The sequence below is a fragment of the Vespa velutina genome, chromosome 18 (genome assembly GCF_912470025.1).
Source record: "Vespa velutina chromosome 18, iVesVel2.1, whole genome shotgun sequence".
NCBI lineage: Eukaryota > Metazoa > Arthropoda > Insecta > Hymenoptera > Vespidae > Vespa > Vespa velutina.
The window spans coordinates 1,927,925-1,947,706 of NC_062205.1; the positions used below are offsets into that span (position 1 = coordinate 1,927,925).

At 27.2% G+C, this 19,782-nt stretch overlaps 2 protein-coding genes across 6 annotated transcripts; one reads left to right on the forward strand and one right to left on the reverse strand.

Moving 5' to 3' along the window:
• Positions 1-33: 33 nt before the first annotated feature.
• On the reverse strand, positions 34-8,512 carry LOC124955342 (PHD finger protein 14). 4 transcript variants are annotated; one of them, XM_047509632.1, is made up of 15 exons: positions 8,323-8,503; positions 6,294-6,640; positions 4,716-4,880; positions 4,343-4,582; positions 3,913-4,124; positions 3,679-3,833; positions 3,306-3,580; positions 2,785-3,240; positions 2,415-2,703; positions 2,109-2,340; positions 1,822-2,009; positions 1,558-1,696; positions 1,152-1,444; positions 899-1,007; positions 34-250 (listed from the first exon to the last, which is right to left on the reverse strand). In XM_047509632.1, exons 2-15 carry the CDS (start codon positions 6,334-6,336, stop codon positions 230-232), a joined length of 2,817 nt encoding a protein of 938 aa, XP_047365588.1. In that variant the 5' UTR covers positions 6,337-6,640; positions 8,323-8,503; the 3' UTR covers positions 34-229. The 4 variants fall into 4 exon arrangements, with proteins under 4 accessions (XP_047365588.1, XP_047365587.1, XP_047365589.1 ...); XM_047509631.1 differs by having other exon boundaries at positions 35-250; positions 4,343-4,585; positions 8,323-8,502; XM_047509633.1 differs by lacking the exons at positions 6,294-6,640; positions 8,323-8,503 and adding an exon at positions 5,136-5,383 and having other exon boundaries at positions 35-250; positions 4,343-4,585.
• LOC124955341 (DNA-directed RNA polymerase III subunit RPC1) lies at positions 8,446-15,845 on the forward strand. Of its 2 annotated transcripts, XM_047509629.1 has the most exons (21): positions 8,446-8,554; positions 9,378-9,479; positions 9,669-9,804; positions 9,895-10,044; positions 10,137-10,472; positions 10,548-10,880; positions 10,950-11,087; positions 11,195-11,392; positions 11,474-11,710; positions 11,808-12,141; positions 12,222-12,471; positions 12,575-12,804; positions 12,891-13,241; positions 13,349-13,517; positions 13,595-13,934; positions 14,016-14,203; positions 14,291-14,438; positions 14,523-14,675; positions 14,757-14,957; positions 15,041-15,174; positions 15,363-15,845. In XM_047509629.1, exons 2-21 carry the CDS (start codon positions 9,436-9,438, stop codon positions 15,448-15,450), a joined length of 4,158 nt encoding a protein of 1,385 aa, XP_047365585.1. In that variant the 5' UTR covers positions 8,446-8,554; positions 9,378-9,435; the 3' UTR covers positions 15,451-15,845. The 2 variants fall into 2 exon arrangements, with proteins under 2 accessions (XP_047365585.1, XP_047365586.1); XM_047509630.1 differs by lacking the exons at positions 8,446-8,554; positions 9,378-9,479; positions 9,669-9,804; positions 9,895-10,044 and having other exon boundaries at positions 10,289-10,443.
• Positions 15,846-19,782: the final 3,937 nt, after the last annotated feature.

The window sequence follows — 19,782 nt, forward strand, 5'->3', positions numbered from 1 at the left end:
TTGGAATTTGAATTATTATTTTGAAATATTTCTACACTTTTCTTTTTATACTAACTTTGTATTTATTATTTATATTTTTATATTTATTTTCTCTTATTTATTTATTTTTTAATTTTATTTTTGTTTTTCTTTTTTATTTTACAAAATTATAATGACACTGAGAGATAAATGACATTGCCTTTGAATAAGTGAATGCAGTACTATGGCTGCAGACGTAAAATGGGTGATATTAAGTCTCTGACTCAGAGGCCTGAAATTAAAGAAATACGTTTACTAATATGAATTTGTTATATTTATTTAAATTGTCTGCATCCAGTGACAGTTTTAGAACATAGATGAGAGTATTGCAATATATTTAAATCTAAGTATACAACATACTATTTAGATTTCTTGTGATACTGAAAATATACATTAAAAACGAGATTATATGCGTAAGAAGAAATCGTTTTTCAAACATAATAATATTAACGAAATTTTTATTTTCCAAAGCAATGTATGAAAAAATATATCTTTTTCATTAGATATCATACATTTGCTTCATGAAAATGTAATTACTTTTTGTAAAAAATTGTTAACTCTAATAATACAGTAAGCCAATTTTACTTAATTATTTAAAATCTACTTACTTGTGCATAATTTAACTCAACGCCAAAAGTATTTGTTTATATCATTTTGTTTTGTTTGTTTGTTTTTTTTCTCTCTTTTTTTTTTTTTTTTTTTTTTTTTTTTTTTAAAGCTCTTTTGTACATCATTATCGAAAATAAAAACAGATAATAATAATAATCTGTATGGCTGTTGAGCATAATAATTAGTCATATCAGCTCGCTTCATTAGAGAAATATCTCACTTCTGTGTCCGAAAACATCACTGATCGGATGATAAGAAAAAACTAACTTACACTAGGATCGCAGTCAGCACAATGCCAAGAATAGCCTCTTCTTTTAGGAGATTTTTTCACTGGAGGGTCTAAACACGTGAAGTGATAGCATTTTTTGCATTCATCGCACCTACAAAGTACATAGTATTTTACAAACAATAAAAATAAGTATAGAAAATATTCGATTATATATGCAAACAATAATTTATACTATAATATTAAATATAATAATAATAATAATAAAATACTGTGGATTTTTAATACGATTACTAACATTACAAGATTTTGACTGGTACCAGGTGTATCACAAACATTACACTGTGTAAGAAGATCCGCGTCTTTTCCTCTCTTTACATTTCCAGTTTGTAATCTTGTATTATTATTGACGTTACTATTACTAGATGTATTCATTGTAACAACATTTGTGGTAGGTGGTGGAAGCGGTGGTGGTAAAAGTTTAAGCGTTGGCGGCGGTGGTGTAATTTCTGTACTTGTTGATGTGGCAACAAACATTTGCGGGCTAGATTTTGAAGCTACATCTCCGTCCGGTCGTGGAATTGGTTTTATCTTTATCAAAAAAGAAAAAAGAAAGAAAGAAATTATATATATATATATTAATAAAAGTATTTAATTACTTAATAGAAACATAATATTATTATAGAGATAATAAATTAGTATACTTTTATAGTAATTCGTCTATGAACTTCTGGTTGTGCTTGTAAATCTGGATTTTCAATATCAAGGCTTTTTCTTTTATGTTTTCGTTTCCTTTGTTTTACGCCAGTAATTGGATCAGGGGTATACCTCTTATGCTTTTCTCTAATAATAATAATAATAATAATAATAATAATAATAATAATAATAATAATAATAATAATAATAATAAATCATGATATTTCATATTATATAAAATTTGTAAAATAATTATCCAAAACAAAATATACCTTCGCCTTTTTTTTGCACTTCTTTGTGAAACAGATTCTGTACCATCCGCTGAAGCCACCATATATTCAGGGGATCCTTCTCTTGTTGTTATAGTAATATTATTAGTACATTGTTGATTATGTGTCGATTCAGCTAATTGAATTTGTTCTGTTACTGAAGGTTGCGGGCACATAGGTTTTATAGTTAACTGTAAATTAGTTTCAATAAGTTTAATAGAACGTCAAAATAATAAATAATAATGTATTAAAATCAATTTAAATCAATATTATTTTAAAATAAATAATACCTTTGGTGTTGTGGGTGTATCAGGAACAGTAACATTCGTCACATTGTTAAGCGGTGTAGATGCATTTTTTGATGTTGTTGGTGTAGTCGGTGTCATAGGTGCTTGGATCTCTTGAGGTGGCGTAGACGTTAAATTAGAATCATCCTTACAATGCCTTAATTTACGAGGAGCCGACGTATCTACACGTTCAACCTCCGATCCAGAAGATTCTTTATCGCACTCGGAACACTGCCTGTTTTAATAAAATCATAAATAATAGAACGTTTCATTAAGTATATAATATTTACTTTATAATTATAGACATACCATCCCATAAGTTTGGTTTTTTTAGGCATACGAGATAAAGGAGGACTTAAACACGACAAATGGTAATGAAGATGACATGTATCACATTTTGCAAGAAGATGTTGATTAGTAGATCTTCTACATATGCCACATTGGTGTCTCAAAGTCAATTCACTTTTATGATTTTGATCATGGGCTTGACTACTCAGTACTCTACCTTCGCGTATACCTTCTGCTCCTTTTCCCACCGGTAGCGGAAAACCAACACCCATTTTTAATGCAGCTGCAGTTGGTACTCCTAATCCCGTACCTTAAATAAAAGCAGATTATTTTTTTCTCCAATTTGTATTTTAATAATTTTCCATTAATTTCATATTTAAAAATCATTTACCAAGTGTAGGCGCAATTCTTGGTTTGGCTAAATCTGCTATTAGAGGCAATGGTTTAACATAGCCACTATTTCTTAGCATTTGATGATACATATCAATTTTTTCTTTTAACGTAACGTTTACCCTAATTTGTTCTTCATTGTCCTTCATCACTTCATCGTATTTTCTATCTAATCTTTGTTGTTCATTTAACAATTGTGAATTAATATCAAGTAGCTCCTGCAATCTTCTTTTCATTGATGTAACACGTAAATTGCGATCCAAATAATATCCTATGAACTCCACACTGAAGGCTGGAGGAATATGCCATTTTTTTCTTACATCCACTAACGCTACAAGTTGTGCCTCCTGTGCTTCTAATGCTGCTGTATCAACGCCCATTAGTTCAGCTTTTTTTGCCAATTGACGACATGCAGATGCAGATGTTGTTAAAAGACGAGGCATCTTTTGAGTCGGTACTGAAAATAATGATTGTTATTAATATTAAGAAATATTACAATGATTTAATATGTTTATAGTATACCCCAAGGAGGTGGACGAGATGCTTTATGGGCTAGATATTTATGTCTGTGCTTCGCTAATTTTCTTTGAATTCTGCGCTGTTCCTCTGTATCCAAATGATTTGGTTGCTTTAAAAGTTGTTGTCGATATTGAGCACGTAATTGCAATGCTAACCAATTGCGTCTGCGTCTACGAACAAGAAGTTTATCAGAATGTAATTTGCAATGTGCATAAAATGGATCAGCTTGATCCACTTCTTCACTATGTGCTTCCGATAATAAACCTTCCCGTTGAGCACTGGAAACAAACATTATACTTGTTAAGATTCCATACTAATAATATAAATATAGATATTACTAATGTGATATTACTCTAACGTGTAAAATATATCTTACCAAGTAACATGAAAGTATGTGTGACACATTCCAGCATCACATTCAATGCAAACACCGGTACGAGCAAAACGCGCATCTTCACATAAAGAGCATTGCTTTGCACCCCATTTGCTATATGCCATTTCGAAAAGCGTTACACTTGATAGCCGATCCACCTAAGATAAATATATAATTATATAATGTATATAAATATATACAGTTATAAATTTTCTTTCTAAATTATAAGTAATTTACCTCTCCAAAAGCTACACCAGGTACGTAGAGAGCACAAACTAAATGAACCCATTTTCCTACATCGGTTTCTTTAAAAATTCCACCTTTATTAGGGCAAAGTTCACATGATGGATCTTCAATGCCTGCACTACATGCTTCACAAAACCATGGGGCTGATTGACACAAAGAATCAGTACTGGAAAAACTCTCTACGTCTGATACGCCATAACATCCTGTAATATATTGATTATTGATTATAATCTATTGTAATATATTAATTGGCTCTTATAAACATGTATACAAGAAACTAACAAGAAAGTATTTCTTTATATTTATATGCTGAATTTTTCACAAGGCATATACTTTTATCAAAAAGAAAAAAAGAAAAAAAAAAAAAAGAAAAAGAAAAAAAAAGAAAGGAAAGAAAAAAAAGAATGTACTAAAAATTTACCTTCATGGACACTGACTCCACATCCATCACATTCAACAATTTCATTAATATCATCACTTCTATCACCAAGACAGCCACAACAAATAAGCATTTTGTTCAATTTTTCATCTAATGGTCCACCTTTAATTGCTTGTTGACGAGCTTGTTCTATGACGTCTCCTACAGTCAGACCAGTGTTCTCTTTTGTACTTAACAATGGATCAACTAAAGAATCATCTGATTCTTCTGATCCATCTTCTTCTTCTTAAAAACAAAAAAAAAAAAAAAAAAAAAAAAAAAAAAAAAAAAAAAAAAAAAAACAAAATTTACATTTTAATACTCTCACTAACAATCAATGAAAGAAACGAATTAATTTTTAAGTTAATTAATCAACCTTTCCCGATATCATTAGAATCTACTGAGTCATCATCAGATTCTTCACAATGATCTTCAATTCTAAAATCACTATCATCAGAGCTTTCACCTAAATCAAAATCAAGTAATGATTGTTGTGCAGATCTAATAGGCTTTACTCTTCTTTTCTTTGGATCTCTCTCAACTGTAAAATAATAACAGTTTATTATTTCTCTCCATATACAAAAACGTATAAGGGTTATTTAAAAAATAGATTTTATATAAAGACAATAATTAATTATTTTATATAACATATATATATATATACGTATATATAAGAAAAATAAACATTTAAAATCCAATAACACGCTTAATACAAGTTAATAAAGTGGTAGTAAAAACGTCAAAGGAAAGATACAAAGGTTATGTTCGTTACTTATTAAAAAAGAAGAATACATACAAGAACTGTTCATTGTATCTTAATTCCGATTTCTTAATGTTCTATACAAAATACAATTAATTCGTATTAATATTGACTACAACATTTATATTATTATTTTTCTTTTTTTCTTTTTTTTTTTTTACGATTTATCTTTTAATTACAATTACAGTCGATTGTATGCTTAAATGCTATATCGTTCTCTATAGGACTCCTACCCGTCACTATGTGAAATTATTTCTCTCTCTCACTCTCTCTTTCTCTCTCTCTCTCTCTCTCTCTCTCTCTCTCTCTCTCTCTCTGTACAAATGCAATATGTGTTGTGTCATCGGTATATTGCGTTAAATTAATTTTAAAAGTAATTGTTAGACGTATTATGTATATATATATATATATATATATATATATATATATATATATATATAACACACCAAACAAGTGCTATGAAATCGATCAAAACAACTTGATCTATTCATTCATACATTTTTTTTTTTTTACATAAGAGTTCACTGTTACTTTCCAATCTTATTTACACAAGACTCGAGTACTTTGTTAAAGAAAAGAAAAAGAAAAAGAAAAAGAAAAAGAAAAAAAAAAGAAAAAGAAAAAAGAAAAAGAAAAAAAAAAGAAGGAAAAAAAAGAAAAAAATAAAAATAAAAATAATAAAGAAAAAAAGAAAAAAAAGAAAAAAAAAGAAAAAAAGAAAAAAAGAAAAAAAGAAAAAAAAAGTAGAAAAAGAATACATAAGTAAAATTTACATTCATTAATAATAAGGAAAATAATTTTTCGTTGAAATATAATCAAAGTAAAGATAACAAATTGTTTTTCGTTTAGTGTCATTATAACACGTATAAATCATGCTAATGGTTATATATGCATATAAAATTTATCGTTCGTTATAGAATAATTTATCATTGAAAATATATATGTTTTCATCACAAAATTAATACTTCATAATATGTATTTATTTCTGTATACTACGGTACAAAAGTTAGAAATCATTTATTCGTATAAAAATGTATAACAATATCATTAACCAATCGTTCTTCATTTCGTAATATTAATCATTTAATGAAATATTAAATGAAAATAATATAAAACTATTTAATAGAGAAATAATCGTGGATTTTTTTTTCTATACGATTCTTTGTTTTTTTTTTTTTGTGTGTGTGTACTTACTCATTGTTTTATATAAAAATCCTACGTCGTCCTCTTGAGACATTCTTCTTCAGGCCACGAAAACGTATCTTAAAGTCTTCAAAATAATGCTTATATCTCGATTTTCCGTATTTCTTTTTTAATCACAAAAAATACTTATATATGTTCCGAGGTTGTTGACATACGATAAGTCCGACAAATCGTTTCATATCAGTTCACTTGAATTATTATGTCAATATTTAAAATAATAATACGACGTAAGGAAGTTCATTCTTCGGTGGTACATGTTATCCTTTTGACTCTGTTGTAAGTATGAACTTCTGCTTAGGTTCTCATCGTCAAGTCGCCATATTAACTTTTGGAAAATCCTTTAAGCGGGATGTTCGAAAATACGAAGAAAATATGAAAATGAATATAATGTATTTTAAATATATAATTATGTCGGTGTTTTTTTTTATTAAAAATTAATTAATTTTTTTAAAAACGTTTAAAACGTTTAAAAGATTAATAATCTTCTTTTTGTCTGTCTCTTATATATTTCACTTCTTCTTTTTTTTTTTTTCTTTTCTCTCTTTTTCCTTCCTTTTCAAATATAATATACAAAAACCTATGACATTTAACGAAGCTAAATATAAATGAAATGAATCATTTCCGTGAAGTAAGCTCATTGATCTCAATGGTACGACTCATCCTATTACCTTTTTTCTTTCATTTATAATCTATCGCTTGCTTCGCAAGTCAATCAACAAATAAGAATTTTTCCGACAATATGGCGGACGACTGATGTATACTTATATATATATATATATATATAATATATATATATATATAAAATATTTTTAACGTCTTGTATATATATATATATATATATACAAGACGTTAAAAATATTTTTCATTGATCATTAAGCATTTTTCATGATTTTTTTTTTTTCTTTCTTTTTTATTCATTTATTTATATAACATTATATCGTTCTAGAGAATCTAAAGTGAACGTTCTTAATTTTTTTTTAACGCTTCAAATTTCCATACAAAAAAAATCATATAAATAATATAAATAATATTATCAATAAGTAATAATATTATTTTGTAGAATCGTTAAACGATATTAATTATAAAATTATTGAATTTTTATTTTATAAATTTAATATATTTTCTATTTAATAAAGTCTATTTAATGTTTGAAGATTACTGAATGTTATAAAAAATTTATTGATGTTACATACGATTCGAGCGAGATACAATGAACAGCCTTAAAACGCGACGACTATTGGCTTATCATATATACTCGAAGGCCAATAAGAGAAACATTGGCGGGATATTAGTCGTAATTTATCGTTAATTACAAATCATTTTATTTAGATATATGATCGACGTATAATTTTGTTATAATTAATGAAAATATAATTTTGCAAATAACTAATGTACTCGTATATTTTCATAAAATTTATATAAACATAAACAATATTCTAATCTTGATGATTATTGTATATTAAACTTCGAACGTTGAATATTGCAAACGTTAAGGCTATTCATCATCTCTGTTTTTATAATGGTTTACACCAACCATTTCAACAATAAATTCAAACTTAATTCTTGACTGATTACGATAAATAAAGTCAAAGGAATTATCGACTTTTACGAATTTTTCGCAAAGTTTTATTTTCTTCGGAGGAAAAAGAAAAAAAAATCGTCTCAAAAATGCTGTTTTGGTTTTTTAAAAGTGCTATATTGCTATTCTTCACCCTCCCCTTGCCCCTTGCTTCGAGTAAAAAAGTCTGAAAGTTCTATCTCATAGGTAATATGGAAGTGAAGTTATATTTTGATTTTTATTAAAATAATATATATATGTATATATATATATATATATATATATATATATATATATGTACATATATATATAATAAGTATTAATTTATTCAATTATTATTTTTGCCAAAATAATCGATAAAATTATATTTTGTGTTTGTTTTTGTCACAAATTTATATAACGTTCATTATAATATATATTAATTAATATTTATTCTTTATGAATTGTAAAACAAATGCGTACCGGCGCTGTGTTCTATTTAGCACGGATCACTACTTTAGATATATGCCACCATCAAAGAAAGATATAAATACGAGAGACTGAAAAGTGTGAGTTCTCTCAGTTCACTAAACCAATACTTTTACCCTATACTAAACCAATTGTTAAGTTACGCATACAATGGTCTAACCAACACAAATTTATCCACCGATGCGATAAACGCACGGCAGGAGGATAATGTTAACCTATCACGCCTGTAAGTAAAAACCTGTAGTTTACATTTCCTCCATACCTGTCGCTGAAGTCAGATATGTTTCATGATAGCAAAAGCTTCGTCCTTTTCACCGCAGATTTGAAGGAGCGCTACTGTACAAAATTTAGTATTCATTAAAATTGTTGAAAACAAATTTTACGCCAATAATTAATTCAAATGTAATTCTTAAATGATTTTAACGAACGAGATTTCCAATTTAAAGACAAAATTTTAAACGAGGAGTTGTTTTTTCTTTTTGTTTTTTTCAATTTTTAAGAAAACTTCATTTTCTTTGAAAAATTCAATCGACGCCAAAAAAATGGTGTCCTTTTTTTTTCTTCGAAAATAATTTATAAATAAAAGATAGATTTTTTTCAAATTTGAAAAAGCCAACTTCTCGCGTAAATCTTTATCTTTGAAATAAAATCTTTTTCCTTAAAATTAGATAAATATTGTAATTGTATTTTCTATTGGCGTAAACCAATATAAAAGGAGGGGGTAGCGAACGGCATTAATGTAATTTTCATTTTCTTAATAAAATTATAAAAATGTTAAGGTCGAAAATTATTTATTAAATTGTTTATTAAATTGTTTTGATTAAATTCTCTTTTTGTTTTTTTTTTTTTTTTAAATTATTAATATCTTAAAATTCATATATACATTTATGCGTGTTACAAATTGGACAAGTATAGGTATGAAGGAACGTAAACAAACCGGTCATGTTTCATTAGTTATCTTTCCTTCGAACGATCGATGTGGTTAGCACGTGTGATCTAAAATAATTTTTTATTTTAATAATATTATTTCTCAATATATATATATATAGACTTTACCAACGTTATCAACAATATTATATTATTTATTACAAATATTATTCATAAAAAATGGTGAAAGAACAATTTAGAGAAACTGATGTCGCCCGAAAAATGTATGTATAATAATTTATCAAATCTTTTTGTCATTAACATACGTAGATTTTTATTATTATTATTGTATATATAAATATATGTATATATATATTTATAATATTTATATCTATATATTTATATTACTAGATATGTTATTGTATAATAGTTTGATAAGCAAATGACATTTAATTCTTTTATTATTTTATTAGATCACATGTATCTTTTGGGGTGGATAGTCGTTATAACATGGAACGACAGGCTCATATCCATGTTGTTGCTAAAAATTTATACAGTCAAGATAGTCAACATACTCCTGTGCAATATGGTGTTCTTGACAAACGCATGGTATGTAAAAATTAAAGGTTATATTCATAATATATAAAAGTTATGATACATTATACTATCAAGTTATTAATATCTATTATCATTTTGTAGGGTACTTGTTCTAATGCAAATAATTGTGGATCATGCGGTAAATCTTTGAATGAATGTATTGGTCACTTTGGATACATCGATTTAGAGTTACCAGTTTTTCATGTTGGCTATTTTAGGGCTATTATTGGGATTCTTCAAAGTATTTGTAAGGTAATATATAAATAAATGATTTTTTTTTGCTATAACGATATAATTTTAATAATATTTATATATGACTTATAATGTATACTTTTAATTCATAGAAATGTTCCCACGTAATGTTGTCTGTAACGGATAAAAAACGATATTTGTCCAAAGTACTCAATCCCAATTTAGGATATCTCACACGTAAAGCATTAAGAAAACAAATTTTAGAGAAAGCTAAAAAGACTACAACTTGTCAAAATTGTGGGGAACTTAATGGAACTGTAAAAAAAGCTGGATTACTTAAAATAGTCCATGAGAAATATAGAACAAAGAAAAAAGCTGATGCTATTGTTCAAGACAAATTATCAGAGTACAGCAATGTAATTGAAAATAATAAAGAATTAGATGGGATACTTCAAAATGGTATTGTTAATGTATTAAATCCTTTAGAGGTAAGATCTTACGATGATCTTTCAATGAAACTTATCAAAGAATATAAATTTTTTGAAATAATAATTTAATTATAGGTTCAAGGTATTTTGGAAAGAATACCAGCGAATGATATTCCTCTTTTATTGATGAATTATGAATATGCTTTACCAAAAGATTTGATATTAACAAGAATACCCGTACCACCAATTTGCATTAGACCAAGTGTTGTATCAGATTTAAAAGCAGGCACAAACGAAGATCACCTTACTATGAAATTATCAGAAATTGTTTTTATTAATGATGTTATTCAAAAACATAGACAAAGTGGTGCCAAAGTGCAAATGTATAATGAGGATTGGGAATTTTTACAATTACATTGTGCTCTTTATATTAATAGTGAAATGTCAGGAATACCATTGAATATGCAAGTGAGTATTATTGTTAAAATTAAATCAACATTAGACAGATTAATAATTATTGTGATATGTATATTATAGCCAAAAAAATCTGGCAGAGGATTGGTTCAAAGATTAAAAGGAAAACAGGGACGTTTCCGAGGTAATTTATCTGGAAAACGTGTGGATTTTTCTAGTCGTACTGTGATCTCACCAGATCCTAATCTTAGAATAGAACAAGTAAGTTTTGTTTCACATGAACAACTTGAAATTGATTTTATAAATTAAAATTAATTAAAATTAAATTTTACTGTAATAATCTTTTTATAATAATTGAATATTTGTAGGTTGGTGTACCTATTCATGTTGCAAAAATATTAACATATCCAGAGAGAGTTAATCCATCAAATATGGAATTAATGCGTAAGTTAGTTAAAAATGGCCCTGATGTACATCCCGGTGCAAATTTCGTACAACAGGGAAAGACCCAATTTAGAAAGTTCCTTCGTTATGGTAATCGTCAAAAGATAGCTCAAGATCTACAAGTAATAATCTAACTTTATTTTAATAATTATAGTTCGTCATATTTTACGAGTTAATTTATTTACTACTTATATAAATTTTAGTTTGGTGATATTGTCGAGAGACATCTTAGGGATGATGATGTAGTTTTATTCAATCGGCAACCTTCATTACACAAATTAAGTATAATGGCACATAAAGCAAAAGTATTAGACCACAGAACATTCAGATTCAATGAGTGTGTTTGCACTCCTTATAATGCAGATTTTGATGGCGATGAAATGAATCTCCATTTACCTCAAACAGAAGAAGCAAGAGCGGAAGCTTTGATATTAATGGGGGTAATGTAGATATATTAATAATTAATTAATTAATTGAATAAGCTAATAGAAAGTATTTGATCAATATGTTATAATTAATAATTATTATATTAATTAGAATAAATCTAATTTGGTCACACCTCGCAATGGAGAATTATTAATAGCGGCAACACAGGATTTTATTACCGGTGGATATCTTTTAACGCAAAAAGATATGTTTTTAAATAAATCACAAGCATCTCAATTGGCAAGTTGTCTATTAGCAGGTTCAGATGCTAATATGAATATAGATTTTCCTAAACCAACAATTTTGAAACCATTACAATTATGGACAGGCAAACAGATTTTTAGTTTGATTATGCGGCCAAATGAAGCCTGTCCAGTGAAAGCAAATTTAAAGACAAAGGGTAGAGCTTATACTAGTAACGAAGAATTATGTATCAATGATTCATGTAAGACTTATATAAATATTTTTTATTTTCTATTATTAATAAAATACAATCTATTATATAAATGAAGTAATATATTGCAGATGTTATTATTCGCAACTCACAGCTATTAGCAGGTTCCATGGATAAATCAACATTAGGATCTGGTTCAAAACAAAATATCTTTTACATCCTCTTTCGTGATTGGGGTGAAGATATTGCCGCAACAGCAATGTGGAGATTGGCTAGAATAGCAAGTTATTTTCTTATGAATAGAGGCTTCTCTATTGGTATTGGAGATGTTACACCAGGTCAAGGTCTTCTCAGAGCTAAACAAGAACTTTTAAATGCTGGGTAATTTTAGATTTCTATGAAAATTGAAAATTCAGAGAATAATTATTCATCATAAATAATATAATTTTTCTTTTCTTTTTTCTTTCTTTTTTTTTTTTCTCAGTTATTCTAAATGTACAGAATATATTCAACGTATGGAAGAAGGACGTTTAGCTTGTCAACCTGGTTGTACAGAAGAAGAAACTTTGGAGGCAATGATATTGAAAGAACTTTCTGTTATACGTGATCATGCTGGTAAATCCTGTTTAAAAGAACTTCATCCCAGTAATAGCCCATTAATTATGGCATTATCTGGCAGTAAGGGTAGTTTTATTAATATCTCACAAATGATAGGTAAGCTTTTATAAAAATAATTCTCATAACGAAGTTATTATATAATATAAAATATTATTATATTTTATTATTATTAAATTTTGTAGCTTGTGTCGGTCAACAAGCTATTAGCGGTCATAGAGTTCCAAATGGTTTTGAAGATCGAGCATTGCCTCATTTTGAAAGACGTTCAAAAATTCCAGCAGCCAAAGGTTTTGTAGAAAATTCATTCTACTCTGGTCTTACTCCTACTGAATTCTTTTTCCATACAATGGGTGGAAGAGAAGGTCTTGTAGATACAGCTGTTAAAACTGCAGAAACAGGATATATGCAAAGAAGATTAGTCAAGAGTTTAGAAGACTTGTGCCTTCATTATGATATGACAGTACGAAATGCAGTAGGAGATATAGTGCAAGAAATTTATGGTGGCGATGCATTGGATCCAACATATATGGAAGGTAAAAAAAAAAAAAAAAAAAAAAAAAAAAAAAAAAAAAAAAAATAATTGTTTTTAGTAATATCAATGAAACGATCAAGAGACTTTTGTATATTTGAACTTTCATAGGAAAGGATTGTCCAGTGGATTATAAAAGGGTTCTTGATCATGTACAAGCTAAATCCCCGTATAAAGAGGAGGAACCATTGGATGGTCCTAGCGTGATTAAAGCTACGAATGAATTGTTAAATTCCGAAGAGTACGAGTGTCTCAGTGACGAATTTAAACAAGAATTAGCGTAAGAAATATTATGATAATATTATTTAACAATTATATTTAACAATATATTATTATATAAAATTATATTTTATATAGAACATTCCTGAAATCAGTTGCACGTAAAATAGCACGTTATCGGCAAAATATTAAAACAAATTCACCTGTATTGTCGCATCTCGAACGTCTTACTGTATCACAATTAGTCGAATTTATTCATACTTGTAAAGAAAAATATATGAGAGCTAAAATAGAACCGGGTACAGCGGTGGGTGCACTTGCGGCACAAAGTATCGGAGAACCGGGAACACAGTTAACATTAAAAACTTTCCATTTTGCTGGTGTAGCATCAATGAATATTACACAAGGTGTACCACGTATTAAAGAGATTATAAATGCAAATCCAAGAATTAGTACTCCTATTATTACAGCAGCTTTGGTAAGTATTCCTTTTTTTTTTTTTTTTTAATCACGTCAATATTATTATTACAATCGTTTATGTGTATTTGTGTATTAATAGGAAAATGATACCGATCCTGAATTCGCAAGGCGTGTGAAAGGTAGAATAGAGAAAACAACATTGGGAGAAGTAACTCAATACATCGAGGAAGTATATTTGCCTGATGATTGTTTCCTTTTGATTAAATTAGATATTGATAGAATAAAATTATTAAAATTAGAAGTAGACGTCAATTCGATACATTATTCGTAAGTATTATTAATTTTTATAATTATATCAAAGTATTATTGATATTATTGATAATTTTACAAAAAATATTATTGATAATTTTACAGTATTTGTACTTCGAAATTAAAACTTAATCCAAAATTCGTGACTGTAAGAAGTGATTCTATTATCACTATCAGTCCTAATAAACAAAAGACTAGTTTAAATTATGCTCTTACACATTTAAAAGAGATAGTGCCTAATATTGTAATTAAGGTAATTATAATGTATGCATATATATATATAATAAGGAATTTCTATTTGAATATTACTTTAAATATGTATGATAATAATATCTAGGGATTACCATCGATATCTAGAGCAGTAATACATAACGACGATTCAGGTGGTAAAACAAAATATAAATTCTTCGTTGAAGGAGATAATATGAGAGAAGTTATGGCAACAACTGGAGTTTTAGGCACCAAAACTACATCTAATAATACGATTGAAGTATGCGACATCTAATGATAAATTTGTTAAAATAGAACAGTATATAAAAATAAATTATATTTATTATATTGATGTGTTTAGGTATTTAAAACACTTGGTATTGAAGCAGCAAGAGCAACGATTATGAATGAAATTAAATTAGTAATGGAGAATCACGGTATGAGCATTGACAGACGTCATGCAATGCTTGTTGCAGATTTAATGACAAGTAGGGGTGAAGTACTTGGTATCACGAGACAAGGTTTGGCAAAAATTAAAGAATCTGTTTTAAATTTAGCATCAGTAAGTAAAATATTTTATATATTAAATACTAAAATAAATTTTTTAATTACTATATATATATATATATATTTCCTTTTTTTCAGTTCGAAAAAACAGCAGACCATTTATTCGATGCAGCTTATTATGGTCAAAAAGATATTATCTGTGGTGTATCTGAATCCATTATAATGGGTATCCCAGTCCCAGTAGGAACTGGAATTTTTAAATTATTACACAAATATCCTTTTCATATTAATATTTTAATAAAATATTTAATAAAATATATATATATATATATATATGAATATATACATATATTATTTATATGTATATATATATATTCATATTTTTCATATAATAATAATATTAGTTATATATATAATTAGAATATATTTGAAAAAGTTATTTTCCTTATTAATTAAATACAGCAGATAAAGAGGAACCAAAAAAACGAGAGTTAATATTTGACGACGCCAGATTTCATAAAAAGGTTCCAAAAAATACAGCAGTATAAAAATATATAAATTGTTATATTTTTAATAATAAAAAGTTATTTAATGTTAAGAGAAAAGAAAGAATAATTCTTTTATTATAAATTTTGTATATTTTATATTCAAAAAAAAAAAAATTTCGAAATATTCATTTTGATATGTTAATTGTTTGAAATAATGCGTATGTATTCGACATCGAATTTTATGTGAATTCTATTCTGACTGATTAGATAAATCTGATGCAAAATTAATACTAACAGGATGAAATGTGTCTTTTCTTTTTTTTGTATTTTTTGGTATATGTATTTGCAATAAAAAAAAGAAAAACAAAAATAAAAAAACCTAATTTAATATCTTAATAATTGTATTATAATGGAACTAATTGTTAATGAGACCAATAAATTAGACTTTCATACAAAATATTCATTAAGGCTGTTCATCCATTACTCCTGGTTTTATATAGTAAAAATATTTATAAAATATCTTAATTAAGGGGGAAATATTTATTTAATAATTTTTTTTTTTTTTTTTTTTTTATAAATTTTAAGATCGAAATATTATTTATTTATTTTAAAATTATTTTTATATAGTTTTGACTGTAAAGTTACGGATGTGTGATGACAAGCTCTAGTGTGTATGTGTGTGTGTGTGTGTGTGTGTATAGAAAAGACTTATTCGAATTAGCAGGTAAGAAAAACTTATCTAATTTCACGCTACCAATTAATAAAATTTTTAATGGCTTTTTGGTTTCTAGATTTTATGTGGTGTGCTATTTTTTTATTATAGATAAAAATATTAATAAATTAATTCATATATACGTAAAATGATGCATTGCGTATGCGTATCAAAAGTACCCGCTCATTTCGACGCAACCAATCAACGCTCTTTCGAATTCGTGTGTCGTGTTGGAGATCGTAATGAAGAAGCTTATTAACATATATTTTTTAACCAATATATCAATCGATTTTTAAATAAATGATTTCTTCAATTGACTTTGTTGAACGAATTCTGACAAAATCGAGAATAAAAAATTGATCTGCATGGAAAATAATCGTATGCGCGCTTAAAGACATTTTTCTTACAAAATTTCTTTTTTTCATGTTTTTTGAGTTTTATTTTTATAAGCATCAAATTCCAATGAATAATTTTCATAGTTTGGATCAACAAAGTATCCGTTCTGACGATTTTTAAGTTTATATATCATATTTTTAATATTTCGATATTTTCGTACAATGATTTGAAAAATTATAAGTTTTCGCGGGTATGTCCACAGGACAGATGGCGTACTGCGCATGCGCGAGGTCCGCTTAATTTCCTTACTGTTGGTGAACCTGCCATTTTGAATTACATTGTCTTACCGATAGCACTGGAGCTTCGCCGTCTCGTTAATTACAGGTAATTAATATATTTTTTTCCAACGTGCACCCTCAATTTATATATCAATCGATTGACAAAAATACGATTTCCATACGTGAATTATTTCCAATAGTCGTGGGATCGTTTACTTTAAAAGATATCTGCGAAAATAAAATTGGCGTCTCGACGATTTCCGTGGGTGATGATGGGATTGGATTGAGAGGGAGACGCTTTTTGTTTCAAATTTTCTTCGTATGTTCTCTCGCTATCGAAATATACTTCTTTCTCGTCTATTAATGACGCTCTAATTAATAATCTTTCATTAATTAGCGTTGCGTTCAATTAAATTTCGTCTTATATACAATTTTCATATATGTTGTATGTGTATATATATATATATATATCTTTTTACATATAGATATCTTTTTTACCGACACATACAGAAAATACGCATATATATATATATATGTACGTAGGCAATTATCAACTTTGTTAATATTAATCTAATATTTTTCAGATATTCAAGAAGCACCTATGAATTGAAAAAGATCTATGCAGTATGTAATATCAACGCAACTACTCGTCTACACGTCTCACGTACACGTATACGTAAGTCAATTTTATTTTTTAATAAATACAGCGAGACCAAGAGAGAGAGAGAGAGAGAGAGAGGGAGAGAGATAACATTAGGATATGTATATATATTAAAAGTTCCCCCATCAATTACGTAGACATTCATTATTTACGGAATTTTTAGTCTTCCATAAGCAACAAAACAAAAAGCTGTCGATATATACACACACACACACACACACATTTTTCGAGTAGTACAGCCAGCATACACACATGCTCCGAGTATAAATACAGTATAAACAGTATAAACACAGACATAATATGTATTATATATATGTTTATATATACACTGTACTAATCGAAGAATTTAAGAATTATCGGCTACATATAAAGCATATATATATGTAAACAATCAAAGGACAATCCAAAAGTGTATGCCTATGACACGCGTCTTTCTTCATTCTTATATTTATTAACGAATTATACGTAGTTCTTGTTTTTATCCGCGGGCTTTACAAACACATATTTAGAGATTTGCGCTCCTATTTCTCATTAATTCCGACTAGTTCAATTTATTATTATACAATTTAAATTATATTACGTATAACGTAATATTATTTAATAAGACTTAATTTAATCATTTATGATTTATTAATTTTAATTTATATTTTATATATTCTATTTTCATTTATTAATCCTCTATGGGCTCGTATAACTTTAAGGTCACATTTTAATTTATCGAGATTTTATCAAATAATTATAGCTTTTTTTCACGAGATGGCGCATAAATCTTAATTTAATTTTTTTTTTTTGGATTTAAAAACAAAAATTCGGCCCACAGAGGGTTAATGGAACATATTAATGGACAATTTTTAATAAATTTTTTTCCCTCCATTTATGATTTTTTTTTACAAGATTTATTACAAATTTTATTACAATCTTTGCGAATTAGATGAATTTAAAACTGTTCGATCTTTTGCTTAACTTTTTATAATACACGATGAGATTATATTTATATCCCATCTCGATAAATTGAAGTATTTTAATTATGGTCACACGTGATTTGATAATTTATTTGAAGTAAAATATTAAAGAGTCACGTAATTATTATTATAGTTAAAATACTGTACAACTTCGGATTTTTATTTTCTTTAAAAAATCGTATGCCTCAAAGAATTGTTAAAGCAATTATGTCATTGAGTTTTTTCTTTCTTTTTTTTTTTTTTTTTTTGACGCTTATCATATAACACAAGTCGTTTTCTGTAGTAAATAATCAGATACTTACGATTCGACGATGGTTGATTGTTATCGTAGTAATTGTTTTCTTCTTGTTCATTTTAAAAAGGTTCATTAAGATTGAAATCCGATTAAAATCCGTTGAGAAATATTTATTAGATTATTATTACATAAATATAAATCAATTGATCAATTTTTCAAATATAATCACGCTTCGTTCATTGACAATTTCATTTCTATTTAATTTTATAATCTCGAAGAAGTGTTCTCCATCGTATTTCAATTTTACGTTTGGACGTAGTGTATCTTCAAGCTTAAAAAAAAAAAAAAAAAAAAAAAAAAAAAAAAAAAGGAAAAAAAAAGAAAACAAAAAATAAATAAAAAACGAGTATTCCTCGTATATACATACGATAGTTAAAATAAACAAAAAAAAAATATATATATATATATATAAATTTTTGCCTTTTCATGTGATTATTATTAACATCGCGTTGAAAAAAAAAATATATATATATATATATATATATAATGATTAAAAAGAAATATTAACGGTAAAATAATGAAAACGATGTACTTTCGAGTATAGAAAAAAAAAGAAGCTTCTTTTTTTTTTTTTTTAACACAAGCAATCGTCGTAATTTAACAGACGAATCGCCGATGAATCATTTCCTTTTTTTTTTTTATATTATTTTTCTTTTGGTTTTTTCGTTTCTCGCTTTCAAAAATTCGTGAAAAAAGCATGTCTCTATTGCTCGTCGGTTTCATAGAATCCAACTACGATTATCGTCAAACATACAAAGCGTGATGTGGGAGGGTGAGAGTGTGTGAGGGATTGATAGAGGTCCGGTGGTGGTGTTAATTGGTGGACTTTCGCGTGTAAAGAAGCTTAGGAAATAACTTTATTAATCTCATAAAAAGTTGTATTGTGAAAATAAATATTATATGAACACGAATATCGTCATCTGTCCGTTTACGCGATCGGCCGACGTCGATATTATTATTATTATTTAATTAATTCGTTTGTACGAAAATTTCAAAAAAGAAAAAAAAGAAAAAAAAAAAAGAAAAAAAAAGTAAGAAAAAAGAAAAAATAATAATAACAATAAAGAAAGAAATATATATACCCATTTTATTTCGCGCGACCACATATTTCCCGATTAAAGATATTTTTCGGTACTTTCGTTCGTTCG